General features: G+C 35.9%; 2 protein-coding genes across 4 annotated transcripts in view; one reads left to right on the plus strand and one right to left on the minus strand.

Moving 5' to 3' along the window:
• LOC111777114 overlaps window positions 1-1,781 on the minus strand; it is a 23,389-nt gene extending 21,608 nt beyond the window's left edge. For all 3 annotated transcript variants that reach the window (XM_023656561.1, XM_023656562.1, XM_023656560.1), the window contains exons 1-2: window positions 973-1,781; window positions 491-553 (exon numbers count right to left, since the gene is read on the minus strand). In XM_023656561.1, coding sequence (XP_023512329.1) covers window positions 491-553; window positions 973-1,152 — 243 coding nt within the window. In that variant the 5' untranslated portion in view covers window positions 1,153-1,781. The remainder of the gene's footprint in view (window positions 1-490; window positions 554-972) is intronic.
• Window positions 1,782-5,610: 3,829 nt separating this feature from the next.
• The window catches only part of LOC111777126 (CCR4-NOT transcription complex subunit 11-like), an 11,983-nt gene continuing 1,297 nt past the window's right edge, over window positions 5,611-16,296 (plus strand). The window contains exons 1-10 of the mRNA XM_023656585.1: window positions 5,611-5,868; window positions 8,092-8,202; window positions 11,180-11,266; window positions 14,739-14,792; window positions 14,937-15,082; window positions 15,203-15,353; window positions 15,438-15,575; window positions 15,686-15,757; window positions 15,846-15,919; window positions 16,028-16,169. Of these exons, the coding sequence (XP_023512353.1) occupies window positions 5,710-5,868; window positions 8,092-8,202; window positions 11,180-11,266; window positions 14,739-14,792; window positions 14,937-15,082; window positions 15,203-15,353; window positions 15,438-15,575; window positions 15,686-15,757; window positions 15,846-15,919; window positions 16,028-16,169 (1,134 nt within the window). The 5' untranslated portion in view covers window positions 5,611-5,709. The remainder of the gene's footprint in view (window positions 5,869-8,091; window positions 8,203-11,179; window positions 11,267-14,738; window positions 14,793-14,936; window positions 15,083-15,202; window positions 15,354-15,437; window positions 15,576-15,685; window positions 15,758-15,845; window positions 15,920-16,027; window positions 16,170-16,296) is intronic.

The raw sequence follows: 16,296 nt of genomic DNA on the forward strand, positions 1-16,296 counted from the left end.
TCCCCCCCAAAATAAAATGAATACACAAATAGGTTAGATGTTTTCTTAAGCTGAAACTTAATCTGCAAGAGAAGAGGCCTGAACTTCCATACAACCAACAAGCATCTAGGTTTGATAAATATTTTCCACCTTAAGAGTTAGCAAATCATTTCTTCAGGCTCCTAATCATTCAAGTTCTCACTAATCAAATTTCCAAAAGGGAAAAAAACATGAAGGGGTAATATATCTGATTTAACAGAAGCCTTTTTTAGAAAAAGAATCACTGATTTGATCTTTCACAGTCGGTGATTGAAAAAAATATATTTAGGAAGCAAGAATAAAAATCCATAACAAGTTCCAATTATTTTCAAACTGATATGCATACTGTATAACATCTGGACTGAATGCAAGAAGTGAAGATAATTAAAGAAGCGTGCAAAAATCAACCACAATCAATTTACATCCAAAAGAACACATAAGATTTTGGGTAAATTCAGCTTATAGTACTTACACATTTCTCAAGTTCCTGAATCTTTTTCTGAAGTTCAATCCTCAGTCGATTATTTTCCTCCACCTAATAGTATTTAAATACACTCATATCAGCATATAACATTAAACTATGGAGGCTGAGCTGTAGCCACAATATTTATAGTATAATTTAGTCAAATGTTCGTGGCGTGATATGTAAAACGGTAATGGGTCATTAAAAATGCAAACTAGGATCAGGAACAAGCAGGTGAATTTTCTGGTATGGATAATTGCACAGAAAGGGTGAACAGATTTTCGATGAAGTAAAAAGGTTCGGGTCCTGCAGCACGTCTCTCTACATTCCTACAACATTCTTAATGAAGGAAATAATACTCAATTAACGGTACATTATGTTGAAAATTGAAAACGTGAAATGGGTTTTAGAAAGAAAACGTGAGGAAGTAATAATGAAGTTGAGATGCTGGGAGAAAGGAAATGAGAGGGAGGAAGGACAATTCGTTGCACCTGTTGCTTGATGGTAGCCTCGGCTGCTTCAACAGCTTTCAAAACCTGAAACAAGTTGCTATCGTTGTTGTTACCGTGATTGTTGGATGAGAGGGAGTTAGATTGCTCTGCTGGAGCAGCACTGACGCCCAACTCCGAGAATTTTTCAGCCAATGATCTCCCCTCGAAACCATTTTCCATCTTCTACTTCTAGCTCAAATTTAGCTCCAAACAACTAATAGAGGAATGATCCGAACCAGAATGGCCCTGCGTCTCAAACCGGCGTTAAATTCAGCAGCAGAATTGGGTCGTAGGCGTGCCACCTCCCACTTTTGGACATTTAAACAACTCAGAGGCAGTGAGAGTAAGATGGATGTATAAATATAGAGTGAAACCCAAAAGAAAAACGGAAAAGAAAACCCTAACCCAGTGGGGGCAGAAGAAAGATGACCTATAACTTAAATCCCAATTCTGTATCTGTCCCGTAATGATTCACAGATGGATGATGGTGTCTCGATGATTTCTTCGAATAAACAAACAAGAAATGAAGATTACAGATAAAAGGAAGAACTCAACTCTTGCTTGAACTTTAGCTCGAACAAATCCACTCTTTCGAACCCGAATGAAAGAATGAATCAATCAATCAATCAATCATCGAAGCAATCAGTCAAATCCACAGTGCTGTGTGCGGATTGAAGTCGGTTCCTGCGCCCGTGCGCTTCAGTTCTCCGAAAGTCCGAGTGAGTGAATTACAGGACGCTCGTCGCCATTGTTTATTATGCATTTCAGGTCCCTTCCTCATTTGACCTTTTCTCGGATTTTCTTTCGCTCAGTAACAGAAGCCTAACAACAATTTTAATTAATAAAAATATTATTAAATTTTTATACTTTATTTAAAAATAATAATAAAAAAAACTTTAAAATTTTAAATATTTCATTAATACAGTTTTTTTAAAAATATATTTTTACGTTAATAATTTTTTAAAAATATCCTTCAACTTTAAAATAAATTCTTTAATGTTATTTAATTTTTTTTTAATTTAAAAAAAATGTTTTGCTATATTTAAAAAATATCTATAAAATTTTAAAAGTAAGTTAGTTGCTGTCAATATATGGATGGGACTGTTTATCTACACCTCACGGGTCATTTACGAACTTTTTAATTTTTTTTTTTTTTACTAAAAATTTAAGGGTGTTGATATTAATTTTAAAAGTTTGAAAGTAATATTTTTATTAATTTAACCTAAAAATTATATGTTTAATTTTTTTTTATTGATGTGAAATATTTTAATTAATTAAATTATATGGGTCGACGTATATTTGAGTTGACAAGCGCTTTTAAAAAATATGTAATTTTGTAAAATATGAACATATTTGTGTATAAGATAATAAACGGTTTTAATTGGCTGAACTGGTGAGAGATAAACGACTTTCTTCAAAATACATAATAAAATTATTTAACTATCGGAAATAGAGAGTTATCCCGGTTTGTTGCCGTTCGTCAATGGAAGTTCCCTTCTCTTGAGCTCTCACGTCCACCTCTTTGCCCTAATCAATCCTGGTTGGTCTCCTTTTCCTTCTGCTGTCAACAGCTGCTGAATTAGGGTTTTCTTCATCTCCTCTGAGTTCACCTTTAGAGTTGAAAAGGAACAAGTAGTTCACATAGGATGTTCCTCGTTGGGTAGTCAATGACCCACTTGGACTGATGATGTGAATTTAAAATTTTCATGTCATCCCCCATTTGTTTCCAAATTTGCTACTCCCTGGTTTAGTATAAATGTCTGAAATTTTACCATATAACTCAATTAAATATACAATTAAGATCGATTTATGCCAAATCATATTTTATTTTTTTCATGTTAGACCGCAATAAACCATTTCATACTCACTAAGTAGAATAAATGGGTAATAAATGAGAAAATGGTGAATAAGAGTGGAATATTAACTACAAAAAGACTTGATATAACTCTACTTTTAGAGAGTTATCATCGAGCCTCGATTAAGGGGAGGTGTTGGATGATGAAAGTCTAGACAACACCTTTTTACGTACTTACGTATATCAACACCTTTTTGGACGTGCCATAAATCTGGTATTGAGACACATTACATACAAACACATCGGTATTTCGAGCTGATATACGTCAAGCTGATACACGCTTCAACTATTTCGAGCTACCAAAGCAATTATTATTCTAATAGTATTTCACCTAGCCACAGGTGCAAACACATCGGTATAGTCTATACCATGTTATTGTGCATACTCTTTTGCCACCAACCTAGCCTTCTACTTGTCAACTTCGCCGTATTTGTTGAGTTTAGTTTTGAAAACTCACTCTACTCCAATATTCTTCATTCCTTTGGGCAAATCTGTCAACTCCCGAGTCTCGTATCTTTCGATGACTTCTGTCTCCAAGTCCATTACAGCTCTCCATTTTGAATTTTGAACCGTTTCTTCAAAGTTAGTTGGATCTGTAGTTGAGGTTAATAGAAATAAATTGTTGTATTCAACTTCTTCATAAAAGTTTCTCACGCTCACAAAATCTTCCATTTTTAATAGTGTTATTTTGTTCCTCTCTTATGGTGTGCTTTCTTCGGATAACTTACATGAAGATATATTAACTTCCCTTTCTCATTCTGCTATCACTTCCTCTTCAGATTCTTCCTCACTCTATTAACGCCCCTAATTTTCTTAACCTAATTAGTGACATCAACTCATGCATGCTTTAATCACATAAGCGAAATTTCATAATAAGTACCTTTCAAATTAAGCCATGGGCTTACATATTCAGTTCAAATCCGCAAAATTAAACATAACATAGTTTTAAATATAAAACAAACTGCATTAAAAACACCGATCAACTACTAATAAAAATTTAATGCGATCTACTACCGTATCATGCCCTATACTGACTTACAAGGTCTTTCTAGCGTTCTCCGTCATTTGTGCATGAGAGTTTAACTTTACCTAGAAAATATGAATGTAGCACGTGACTTGAGTATTTTATGAAATATAAAGTCACCCTGTTGTTGGGGTTAGTAATGCAATCACACATAATACATGAATGAGACCTATCAATTAAAACGGTGACATGACCTTAGGCTCTTTTTAGTTATGGGCAGGGTTTGATGTACGGTACTTCTTCACACACAGCTCACATACACGCACATGGACCCACCAGGCAGGCTCGTATACATACCCCTGGGCCTGACTTGGTCGTGCACAAAGCATTACACATCACCTGACGCCTCAGAAAAAGGAAAGATCCGCATGATATCATGACGAACATAAATATCGAAGGATTCATAACATAATACTTATATCATTTCCTTCCTCTTTTTCTCCATAACATTTTTCATATATGCAATATGTACACATGACAAATATCACGTAATCCATGACATAACTTTACATGTATGACATAACTTTTCAAACATGACATTTCAATTTATTGGTAATATAGTGTAATGGATATAACACGCATACATGATATACATCATACGACACTACAAAAAACACATAAGCATCACATAGTATAAGCATTACACATTTAATATGGCAGGCCACACGACATGTACCATCATACATCAATCAATTAGTTAACTCCAATCGCCACATCAGTTACGTGGTTGGCCTTGGCCGAAGTTACTAATTACTTGGTAGTTACTTCTAAACTATGCTTCCAATGTTCAATTCTCACCTATATCAATTCACGTGACATATACGAGACATATTAATATTTTAGCTCAACCAAACATGGTGATTATTTTAAGATAAGTCTTAAAACTAACTAAAGCTGGGTAAATAGGAGTCTACTAACCTCAAATGTCTTAGGTAAAAAATGGCTTCAAGAGGGTCGGAGACCTAAGAAATGATATATTATTTGTATACCGACCCTATCTATGCCGAGAAGTCGAGTTGCCAGTGTAAGAATTTGATTAGATCAAAATAGTTAGAGTATTTTAGGTATTTAGTTTAAGAAATAATATATATTATTTGTATACGACCCGCCTACACTGAGAAGTCGAGTTGGCAGGAAGAATTTGATTAGATAAAAATAGTTAGAATTATTCAATGAATATCATCTCTTCAAACTTCAATTGTTTATTATATTTATAGCTGAGTTATTCCTCTGTCAAAACCTAACAGTGCCAAGCTGAGTTGGAGTAGCCGCAAAATCGAGTAGACGGAGATGTGAGCCAAGTCGATCGAGCTATCACACGCCAAAGCCAAGTCACAATTGGAAAGATCATGTGGCGAGCACGTGTGCAGCCGAAGAAGGCGCAGGTCGTCGTGGGTATATAGGTCGTTGGTTAGGTTGAACCAAGTGGACTTAGATTGCTTAGTTGGGTTGAGACGTGATTGAGTTGGACTGTAAAGAACTTGGGTCGTGAAAGTTGGGTTGGAAATTGCGTGCGGGTCGTGGATATTAAAAGATATTAAAAGTTTATAAACAAACACAAATCAATCTAAATCATTTAATAAATAAATTTTTCGTTAAGAGTAACATTCTAAGACGTCAAAAAAAAAAAAAAAAAAAAAAAAAAAAAAAAAAAAAAAAAAAAAAAAAANACAATATAATAAAATTAAAAAAATAAAAAGAAAAAACTATTCGTTGAAAACGAAAAGAAAGCTTATATAAGTCGAAGATTTACTTTTAGAAGGGAATTTTGTGTAGAGAGTCCGAATCGCTATTTGTTCTTACACCTGCCATTGCGGTGTTCTTCAAAATCTCGAACAAGGAAGTAAGGAGAGGAAGCATGATGATGAGCCTGACGGTGGATGAATCCCGGACTCTCTACTCTTTGCTAGCAGGAGGAGATCACCGTTCATTTCTGGATATCATCTCCGATTTTAACTCCAAGATCCCTCGCACTCGTCACTTTGTTGCTTGTTATTCTCTCGTTATTCTGTTGGAGGTAATTCAATTTCTCTTCCCGTCAACTTTCTTTCTTTCTCTTAATTTCACTCTTGTATGATTTGTGCTGATTTATTTCTTTACGACCGGCTTTAGGGTTGTACTTCATTTGCAAATCTCGTAATTCAATCTTCTCGTAATTCAACCTGTAACTACATGCTTCCGTGTCACCGTGCTCGAATACACGCTAGGGATGTATAACCTGAATCGATGTAATTGTGACCGCATAAACTGTGTTGCAATTGTAATATGCACTTTTTTTTTTATTTTTTTTTTTATTCGTTGGGTCTATTTTGAGGCCACAGAAACTGTGTCGAAATAATTTTCCAATCTCCATCCGGTAAATTATTGCAATTTCTTCGGTATTCAACTTCGGTCCATCTCTTTTATTCGAGTCATCTTGACAACGTCGGCTATTGTTTTACAACCTGTTTACTAATGCAATTGTACAAAAGAAAATAGAACTTTTACAGCGTAGCAGAAGATTTTGTTCACTGAGTTTCATACAAGCGAGAGGTATCTTAAATCGTCAATAGTTTTCACGCTGTGTAGGAATTTTTCTCATTTACTTATTTTGTCATTTTAGTTTAGTCTTAGATATTTTGGGTTTTCTTGGAAGTGGGGTTTTCGCTTATGCATGGTTTTAGTTTGCAGTTCTTTTTTAGACATAGATTGCTATGTTTGGTAGTAACCTTTTGTTTTCTTTGTAGTTTTATCATTATTATGGAGCCTTTCTTTTTCACTTGAAAGAGGAATGCTAGGATTTGTGTTCTTTTGTTTTTGTGCACATTGTTGTTCTTTATGTTAGTGTGAGCTGGTGAGACAATTAGAACACGAACTTCATCTCCCTGTGGATTTTGGACCGTTAGACCAAGTTACTTCATCTCCTTGTTCAGAATTCCTGTTGGGGTTAGTAAGAAAATTGAGAGCATGATGAGAGACTTCGCTTGGGAATAGACGGGTGAGATGGGGGTTGAAGGTAGTTTGTGAAGCCCTTATAAAAGCCTCTGGAAAGCTATCTCTTATGGGTTCCGTTCCCTCTATTTCTCAATTTCTCACTTATTCTGTTGGGAAAAGTTCATAGTTTATTCTTGGGAGGATTGATGGATGGGGAGGAGTCTCTTTATACCCTGGTTCCATAGTTGTACCGCCTCTCGAATAAGAGGTTATATTTGGTAGCCTCTATGTTACCTTCTCAAATCCTTCCTCCTCCATCTCCTTGGGTTTCCGAAGACCTTTGACGAATAGTGAGGTAGCGGACATGGCGCTTCTTTCCCTTTTTCAAGCTATAAATTCACGTTCTTGGGAAAAGGGATGTTAGGTTTTGGGCCCCAGACCCTTTAGGGGGCTTCTCTTGTCATTGCTTGTTTCATCTTCTATCTTCTTCTTCCCCCCTACCGTTGATCCTTTTTTGCCTCTCTTTGAAAGGTTAAAATTCTAAAGAAGGTCAAGTTTTTTGTATTGCAAATTTTACATGACAAAGTCAACACCATGAATCGTGTTCAAAGACACGCTTCCCTAGTGTTGTTCCCATATTGGTGCATTCTCTATAGGTGGTACGAGGAGCATTTTGATAATATCTTGTGAGGGCTGTAAGTTTGCTCACTTTCTTTGGAGTTGTTGGTTGAGATTGTTTGGGGTTTGTCGGAGGTAGCATAGAGGTGACAGAAATCAGATGGAGGAGGAGGAGGTGCTCTTGAACACTCCATTTAAGGAGAAGGGTACAGTTTTGTGGCAGGACAACTTTTTTGGTATTTTGTGGGGCATTTGGAGCGAGAGGAATAATATAATTTTTAGAGAGATTCAGCGATGGAATGAGGATGTTTGGGGGTTGGCTAGATTTAATGCTTCCTTACGGGTGCCAGTTACTAAACTTCTTTTTCAATTATGAGCTTAATCTTGTTCTTTTAGATTGGAGTCCGTTTTAGTAGCTTGTGTCAAACTCTTCTCCTTTTTGTCGGGCTTGGTCTTTTTTTGTATGCCCTTGTACATTCTTTCATTCATCTTAATGAAAGTGTGATTCCTACCAAAACAAAAAAGAACAATTAGGATATAATCTTGATTCCCGCTATAGAAACATGTTTGCATAGTGATGCTTGAATTCTTGCATCTTTGGTGTGTTTATTTCCATTTGTTTTTCTTATATTTTGCATGATGTCATTAAATGTTGAAGGCTTGACTGCTTTCTCTTTATGGATTATTGGTTAATGGGTCTAAAATGCAGCGCAAGAAGTTGCTACATGCCACACAACGTTTGGTGGGATTTTCCATTCTTCACCAGACATATTCCTCGCAGAAATCATCTTCCAATCCGTTTATATCTTTTATTGTGAATGTAAGTATGCTTCCTTATGACTCGTCACAGCATGTTATTTTTGAGTTCCTTCTCTCTATACCTTTTGACTGAAAAAACTTAATGTCATTCAGTTTCAATTTGGTGTTTAACAATTTAATTCTTGTTAACTGTCAACAGCTTGACATCATTGTATATGTATGCTATTTTACACCTTGGGTAGGAAAACCTAAACAATTTAACATAGTTGTAAACTATGGACAAACTTACCTCTGAATTGGAACCCCTTTTGTAGATTTATAGTACTTATTAACCTTTTGAAGCCCCTTTTGAATTGTTGCTTTCTTTTTTTGTATTGACCTCATCAATTATTCTAAATAAAACTTAGTTTCTTTATTTTTAAAGAACCAGTTTCTTTTCATAGATTTCTATTTTGTGCTTTGCACTTAAGCCTTTAAGGACTAGTCCTTATTTTAGTGCAGCGTGGCTCGTGCTTTAAGGGAAAGACCGTGGATGAGGGTACTCCTTTTTCATTGGCCTCCATTGAGTAGGCCCTTAGTATTGAGTGCGACACTGGTTGCTTTCCACTATTTTGTATCTCAATGATTGTTCTGTTAGAAAGTAAGAACTACTCTTCTTCGTATCGCAGTGAGAAAGTTCTGACACATTGACGGCTGTGCAGGAGACATTTGAATTTTGCTAGTAAATCTTTGGGGGAGGATTGTTTGGGTGGAGTGAAGTAAGGGGATGTGTGGATGTGACTCGAATAGTTGTATGAGAAAAATTGTCAAAGGAAACATAAGGGGACGACTATGGATGGATATAGTAAAAAATATAGGTTGCCTCTTTGATTTCACTAAGCTTACAGTTAGAAACGACCAACAAGTCTTTTTTTTTGGGGAAGATGCATGTTGATCGTGTTCCTCTACCTTGTTCCTTGATATTTACACCATAACTACAAAGAAAGAAGCAACCGTCGTTCTTTCTGGATTGTTGGGCGAAAAACGTGGGACATGGGGGTTAGAAGAAATTTGTTTGACTGAGAGATGGATAATTGGGCTACCCTCATTGGAAAATTGGATGAGGTACAACTACAAGTGGGAGAGGATCATCTTAAATGGATGCTGGAAGCTTACGGGTCCTTATCTCCAAGCTAGCCTAGAGAAGAACCCTAGAAGAGTGGCTAGTTTTCATTGGGTGAAGAAAATCTAGAAACCATAAGTCCCCAAAAAGGGTGAAAATACTTTTGTGGTCCCTAACGTACATAAGTCTTAACATTGCACATAGGAATGAAGATTTCAAAGTTGGATTTTCTCTCCTTTGAAAATACAACCTTTGCAAAAAGGGGTGGAAAGTTTAGACCACCTATTCCTTCGTTCACTACCATTTCACCTTTAAGGAATAGATCTCTATTTTCAAAGAGCTTTGCCTCTTGTTTTGTTTACCAAATAGAGTGTAAATTTGGCTGATAGAAGCTTTGATGGGTATGAGCTTTAAGGGTAAGGCTAAGACCCTTTGGGCATATATTGTGGGAGCCATCCTTTGGTTAATTTGGATGGAGAGGCCCTTACAAATTGGAGAGCCTTTTTCTGATAGTTTCCTGTTGAGAGGGGTTTCCTTTTACCCTCTCTGCCCTTAGGCTGGCCTCACTGTGTTTTTATCATTTGATAGGATAAAGTTTCATATAAAAAAAGAAGGGGATGTGGTGTTGCTGGGTACAGTGAAATGGTGAGGGATGCTTAGCAAGTTTGTTCATCTTTCAACATAGTGTGGCTGATCCTTTGGGGATTGTGCCTTCGAGGCTCTAGTGTGGCAGGGGTGTGGTTTTAGGCTATGTAGGTGGTTTGTTTCCCTAAAATGTAGAATGTTGTTTTTCTTGATAAGGTGGGTAGATACAATCAATTTGCCTCCACATTTGCGCGTTTCTTGATAAGGTGGGTAGAGACAAGAGTTGTTAACTGATAATTTATTTCTAGTGAAGCCAGTGGGTCAATTTTAGCATAGCCTAATGCAGCAGCCGCTTCACCGGTATCTTCTCCCTTAATTGCAGCAAAATTCTCTTTTCTTGTTGCAGCGTGTGGTCTTCAGATGCCAGTCAATTCCTTCTCGATTTTTGGAAGTCACAGTTTAATTGTGTTTCCTGCGTTTACTTTGTTTGGTCAGAATTAGTAGCAATCTCATGGAATTTTTGTGGCTGTTTTTCTTCGTTTGTATGTGGGGTATTGCTTTTTGGTTCTTTGATCTGCTCTGTGGTTTTCAAAAGGGGGTGTTACCCAGCCCATGTCCGATTATCATTCTTCTCATGATGCCAATTTTAGAGTTTTATGGTCTACTGCAGTTAACTATCTCTTATTAGTTTTTTGGTTAGATGTTTTGCTACATTGGCTTGTTCGTTTCCGCACGACTTGTCTCATGGCTTCTTTATGATGCTCTCTTTCCAAGTTTTTGTTGGTCTTTTAAAGGAAGGTTTTTTTATTTTGTTATTTTGTTCTTTTAGCTCTGTGGTTTTCAAAAGGGGGTGTTACCCAGCCCATGTCTGATTATCATTCTTCTCATGATGCCAGTTTTAGAGTTTTATGGTCTACTGCAGTTAACGATCTCTTATTAGCTTTTTGGTTAGATGTTTTGCTACATTGGCTTGTTCGTTTTGGCATGACTTGTCTCATGGCTTCTTTATGATGCTCTCTTTCCAAGCTTTTGTTGGTCTTTTAGATTCAGATTTTCGTCTTATTTGGCTTGAGCTCACTTTCAGTTGTAATCATTTCTCATATCTTTCTTATTGTTATTTTCATCTTTTTTTCTTTCGAAATTTTGTATGTTCGAGCGCTAGTCTCTTTCCACTTTATCAATATCAATGAAAAGTTTAATTTCCTTTCCAAAAAAAGAAAAAAGAGAAGATTTTTCTCTTATCCTTTGCCTTCTGAGTAAGGTTAATTTTAGTAATTGTGAATTTTTCTCTTATCCTTTCCTCTGAGTAAGATTTTTCTCTTATCCTTTCCTGCTGTGCATTGGGTGTCAGGCTGCTTCAGATGAGGAAGCTGAAAAATATGAGAGGGCATTTGTTTTCCAGCTTTTAGCGACAGACAGCTCCAGTGGTGGCAAAGAGGTTCAACTTTTTATTTGAGTACATTGGTTTTAGTTGAATATTTAGCATATTCTTAATTGTTTAAAAGAATTTCTTGTGCCTTCTGGTTTGGAAGAAGTGATATTTTGGAAATCATAGGAAATGTGTTATTATGAGTAATCATCAGGATTAGAAATAGTAGAAGTTATTGGCCACATCATATTTTTTCTATGCATTAGAGTTTTGTTTATTACTGGGAGCTGATTTTCCCAACCTTCGCATGAGGATTCAAAACTTAGTCGCTTTTCAGTCTGTTCTATCCCCAGATTTGGGGTTGAAATTTGGCTTTAGTTTTAGAGTTCTCATTGCTCATTAGGTCTTTTTCCTTCATCTTTGTGAGCTCACATGGTTTTTCCCCCCCAAGGATAGAGGATAAATGTCCTTTTTTATTTTAGATAAAAAATTAAATATAAGTTTTGTTGTAGATACTTTTTTATTTATTTATTTATTTTTAATAACAGTTTCATTGAAAATTGCTTAATGGATACAAACTCCAAAAGGAGTGAGAAAGGAAAAGTAAAGGAATACAAAGAAACTGCAACCCATAACGTATGATAAACTTAAAAACCTCACAAAGAACTAATACATCAAATTGAATCAAGAGAGTTAATATCGAACTGCCTATAGAAGTTGGAATAGACTTCTGAAAACCCAATCAAGTATTGGCGAAGAATCTCCATCTTCCTTTTAATGAACTTTATTAAACAAAGAAGTTTCTCCTTCCAATCTAATTCCTCGTCGAGGTTAGCTATCCAAGACGATATATTAGCACTAGATACTAGATTTGACCCCATAAGAAATGTTGAAAATGATTCTCAAAGAGAGACTTAGAAGATAAAATTCCTCAATTGTGAGGGACATTGAAAAATATTAAAACATACGGGACTAAAATTAAACTGCTTGAACTGTGGGGCTAAGTTGAAAAAAATAACCAAACATTGGGACTGAAGTTTATATTTTGCCTAATTTTGTCATCAAATTATTTGTACAAACTCTTTCAAGAATGGCTTAAGATTTTTTGTATCATGATGCCTTCTAATTGATTTTGGGATTCTCTGTCAGTGAACAATATCTGCAAAAAAAATAGTTTTTTTTATTTCATTATTTTCTTTATGCACAAAATCATTTGTTTTCTTGCAAGTAATAATAGGTACCACCTACCATATCAATCTACAACAACAAAAGTGGAATCGTTCTGTAATTTGTGTTTGAGGCCCTGCCAAGGCAAAGGTGTCGAGAGTCTAATGTGTGAATCAAACCATTCCAATTCTAATTCATTTAAAATACCCTTTTGCCGACTACAACTTAATGGAAAAAGTGCTTAAAACTGAAAAATACTATCCTAAAAGTAGTCTAGCTAACCCCTAATGTCAATTCCAAGATTAACAAGATCTTGGAAGATTACANCCTTTTTCCTTCATCTTTGTGAGTTCACATGGTTTTTTCCCCCCAAGGATAGAGGATAAGTGTCCTTTTTTTATTTTAAATAAAAAGTTAAATATAAGTTTGTTGTAGATACTTTTTTTTTTATTTTTTTATTTTTTATATAACAGTTTCGTTGAAAATTGCTTAATGGATACAAACTCCAAAAGGAGTGAGAAAGGAAAAGTAAAGGAATACAAAGAAACTGCAACCCATAACGTATGATAAACTTAAAAACCTCACAAAGAACTAATACATCAAATTGAATCAAGAGAGTTAATATCGAACTGCCTATAGAAGTTGGAATAGACTTCTGAAAACCCAATCAAGTATTGGCGAAGAATCTCCATCTTCCTTTTAATGAACTTTATTAAACAAAGAAGTTTCTCCTTCCAATCTAATTCCTCGTCGAGGTTAGCTATCCAAGTCGATATATTAGCACTAGATACTAGATTTGACCCCATAAGAAATGTTGAAAATGATTCTCAAAGAGAGACTTAGAAGATAAAATTCCTCAATTGTGAGGGACATTGAAAAATATTAAAACATACGGGACTAAAATTAAACTGCTTGAACTGTGGGGCTAAGTTGAAAAAAATAACCAAACATTGGGACTGAAGTTTATATTTTGCCTAATTTTGTCATCAAATTATTTGTACAAACTCTTTCAAGAATGGCTTAAGATTTTTTGTATCATGATGCCTTCTAATTGATTTTGGGATTCTCTGTCAGTGAACAATATCTGCAAAAAAAATAGTTTTTTTTATTTCATTATTTTCTTTATGCACAAAATCATTTGTTTTCTTGCAAGTAATAATAGGTACCACCTACCATATCAATCTACAACAACAAAAGTGGAATCGTTCTGTAATTTGTGTTTGAGGCCCTGCCAAGGCAAAGGTGTCGAGAGTCTAATGTGTGAATCAAACCATTCCAATTCTAATTCATTTAAAATACCCTTTTGCCGACTACAACTTAATGGAAAAAGTGCTTAAAACTGAAAAATACTATCCTAAAAGTAGTCTAGCTAACCCCTAATGTCAATTCCAAGATTAACAAGATCTTGGAAGATTACAAAAGAAATCTTGAAAGATCACTTAGAATTACAAAAATACTTGCAGAAAATCTGGAAGATCCCAAAGATCTTTACATCAATTCCACCTGTCGTAGAAAAGAAGTTGACCATGAGTTCAAGCAGTCAGGGGCATGGTAGTTGAAAAATATCGGCCATGTAAAAGTAAGGTGGATGTCATTGTTGGTGGAAGTGCTACATGAATAAGCAGTAGAACCAATCCATTGAAATATGCAAATAGGACCATTCTTTTTGGGAGTGAGCTTGTTATGATGACCAGTAGGCAGTCAAAACTTCTTCAAATGGACCATGGCCAAATTTCCTAATGCATGTCTGCTGCCCGCTTATGAACAATGTTTGATCTTTCATGTTAGTCACGAGCATCCTTGGACAACTTGACGATTTTCTTAGCCACCTCTTCTGCTGCACCACTAAAATCCACATGAGAAGGAATATCAGTAACAAGATCAACAGGGAGAAGTGGAAGTATTAGTATAGATAATCTCAAATGATGACCTCCCCGTGGATCAATGCTTGGTTGTGATCTTGTGGATTGCTCTGCTTTCAATGCCCATGTGCCAAGATCTATCTTTCTTAGGAGTTGGAAGGGCTGGGACAGCACAACAACTCAAGCGTGGTTGTATGTGTCCCTTTTCAGTGAGAGTTTGTACTTCTTGTATTACCTTGGACTCATTAGGACTGTGGTGCATTTGATGCTGAATAGTTCTTAATGGGGTAGACCATTTGGTTCAGCTTGTAAATGCTCGAGTTCTTCCAAAAATATGCTGATGCTGCTATCTAGTGGGATTGAATTCTATGTTTTTTCCTCTGATTTGATAGCCATAGCCCATGTTTCTTTTGATTCTGACACTGAAAAATGTTTGCCCTTGATAGGCCTAATTTTTCTATTTATACTTAGTTGGATAAATCCCTATATTAATGACGATGTCTGTCTTGCAGTTCCTGAAACAGTCTGCTTCCGATTACATTAAAGGTTTCGACCCTTCATTGCATGTAAGACATGGAAACCAACATGAACACAATTTCCCTTTTAATTTGTCTATAGGAAAACCCTCAAGAGTTCTGCCCATAAGTTCAAATGTGGGGAGAATCAAATTTGTAATATCTATTTGAGGCCAAAGGGTTTTTGTTTTTCAGGCTTTCCCTCAGCTAGAGCAACTGCAGCAACAGTTTTGTGATAAATCTCAAGGTCAATCGTTTGATTGCTTTTTGAAAGATTGTTCTGTGAGAAATGTGGTTCCAGACCCTGATGTCCCACTGGGTTGTGATGCAAACTCGGCAGAGTATGAGTTTTCCTCTCCTCCCTTGTTTGACTTCTGGCATCTTATTTATGTGTTTAAAACCTAACCTCTGCACTACCTTTTATTTTCATTTATTTATTTATATGATGTTGGGAATCTTAGGTTTGACCTGTTACCTGGAGTGGTTCCTAAATTGGGATCTGGAGATAGAGATGAGACATTGCTGGGGTTATTGTCCAATTTGTCACTTAAAGGATCAAGTCCCGAGTGGATTAGGCCTCTTCCACCAAGGCTTCCGATACAGAATGGAGAGGTGAGATGCATTTTAACTCTCTTTTTGAGCTAATATATGTCTTTAGAGCACACCTGATTTGTGCTTGGCAAAGTCCCTTTGCAGTTAGTGTGGTTGAACCTTGACGATCGTCATGAACTTTTATGGGACCATGCAATGTGTGTTGACACTAGTAGAGGCGCAGCTGTGAGGGACTTAATTGCAAAAGCTCTGAAAGGGCCTCTTATACCTTCTCAACAAGAGGTTCAAGTCCTTCTGCAGTTACTTTGTTAACTATCATATGAACTTTTTTCCTTGCATAATAAATGCCAAGGGATGAAATGACTCAACGTTTGTTCTTTGATTGAAACTAGCAAGTGGTGGTGGAGTTGGCAAACGACCCAAAGCTTGTATATCATTGTGGACTGACACCCCGAAAGCTTCCTGTATGTGTTTGGATGACCTTGTAGTTGATTTCATTAGAAAAGATGTTTTCCTGCCTCATCTTTTTAATTTTTTTTTTCATATCGTTAGGAATTGGTGGAAAACAATCCTCTTATTGCAGTTGAAGTTCTAAAGAAATTGATTAATTCCCCTGAAATTGCAGAGTATGGATTCGAATCCATGTGTTGATTTGTTTTTTGGTTATGACCTGAGATACTTACTTTCTGGACTTCTATTTCCCCTGTATTCATCATCACAACTTTTTATGGCAGGTACTTTACTGTGCTTGTTAATATGGACATGAGTTTACACTCTATGGAAGTTGTCAACAGGCTAACGACAGCTGTTGAACTTCCCTCTGAGTTCATACACATGTACATCACTAATTGTATATCATCGTGTGAGGGCATTAAAGTATGTACTTTTACTACACTTTTGAGTTTTCAACATTTGAGGCTTTAAGTTTTTATCTTGCAAGTGTTGGCCCTTGAAGACATGTATACTTTTATGAACTCAAATCTCTTATTTGAATTATTATTTC

Source organism: Cucurbita pepo, chromosome LG16 (genome assembly GCF_002806865.2).
Source record: "Cucurbita pepo subsp. pepo cultivar mu-cu-16 chromosome LG16, ASM280686v2, whole genome shotgun sequence".
Taxonomy (NCBI): Eukaryota; Viridiplantae; Streptophyta; class Magnoliopsida; order Cucurbitales; family Cucurbitaceae; genus Cucurbita; species Cucurbita pepo.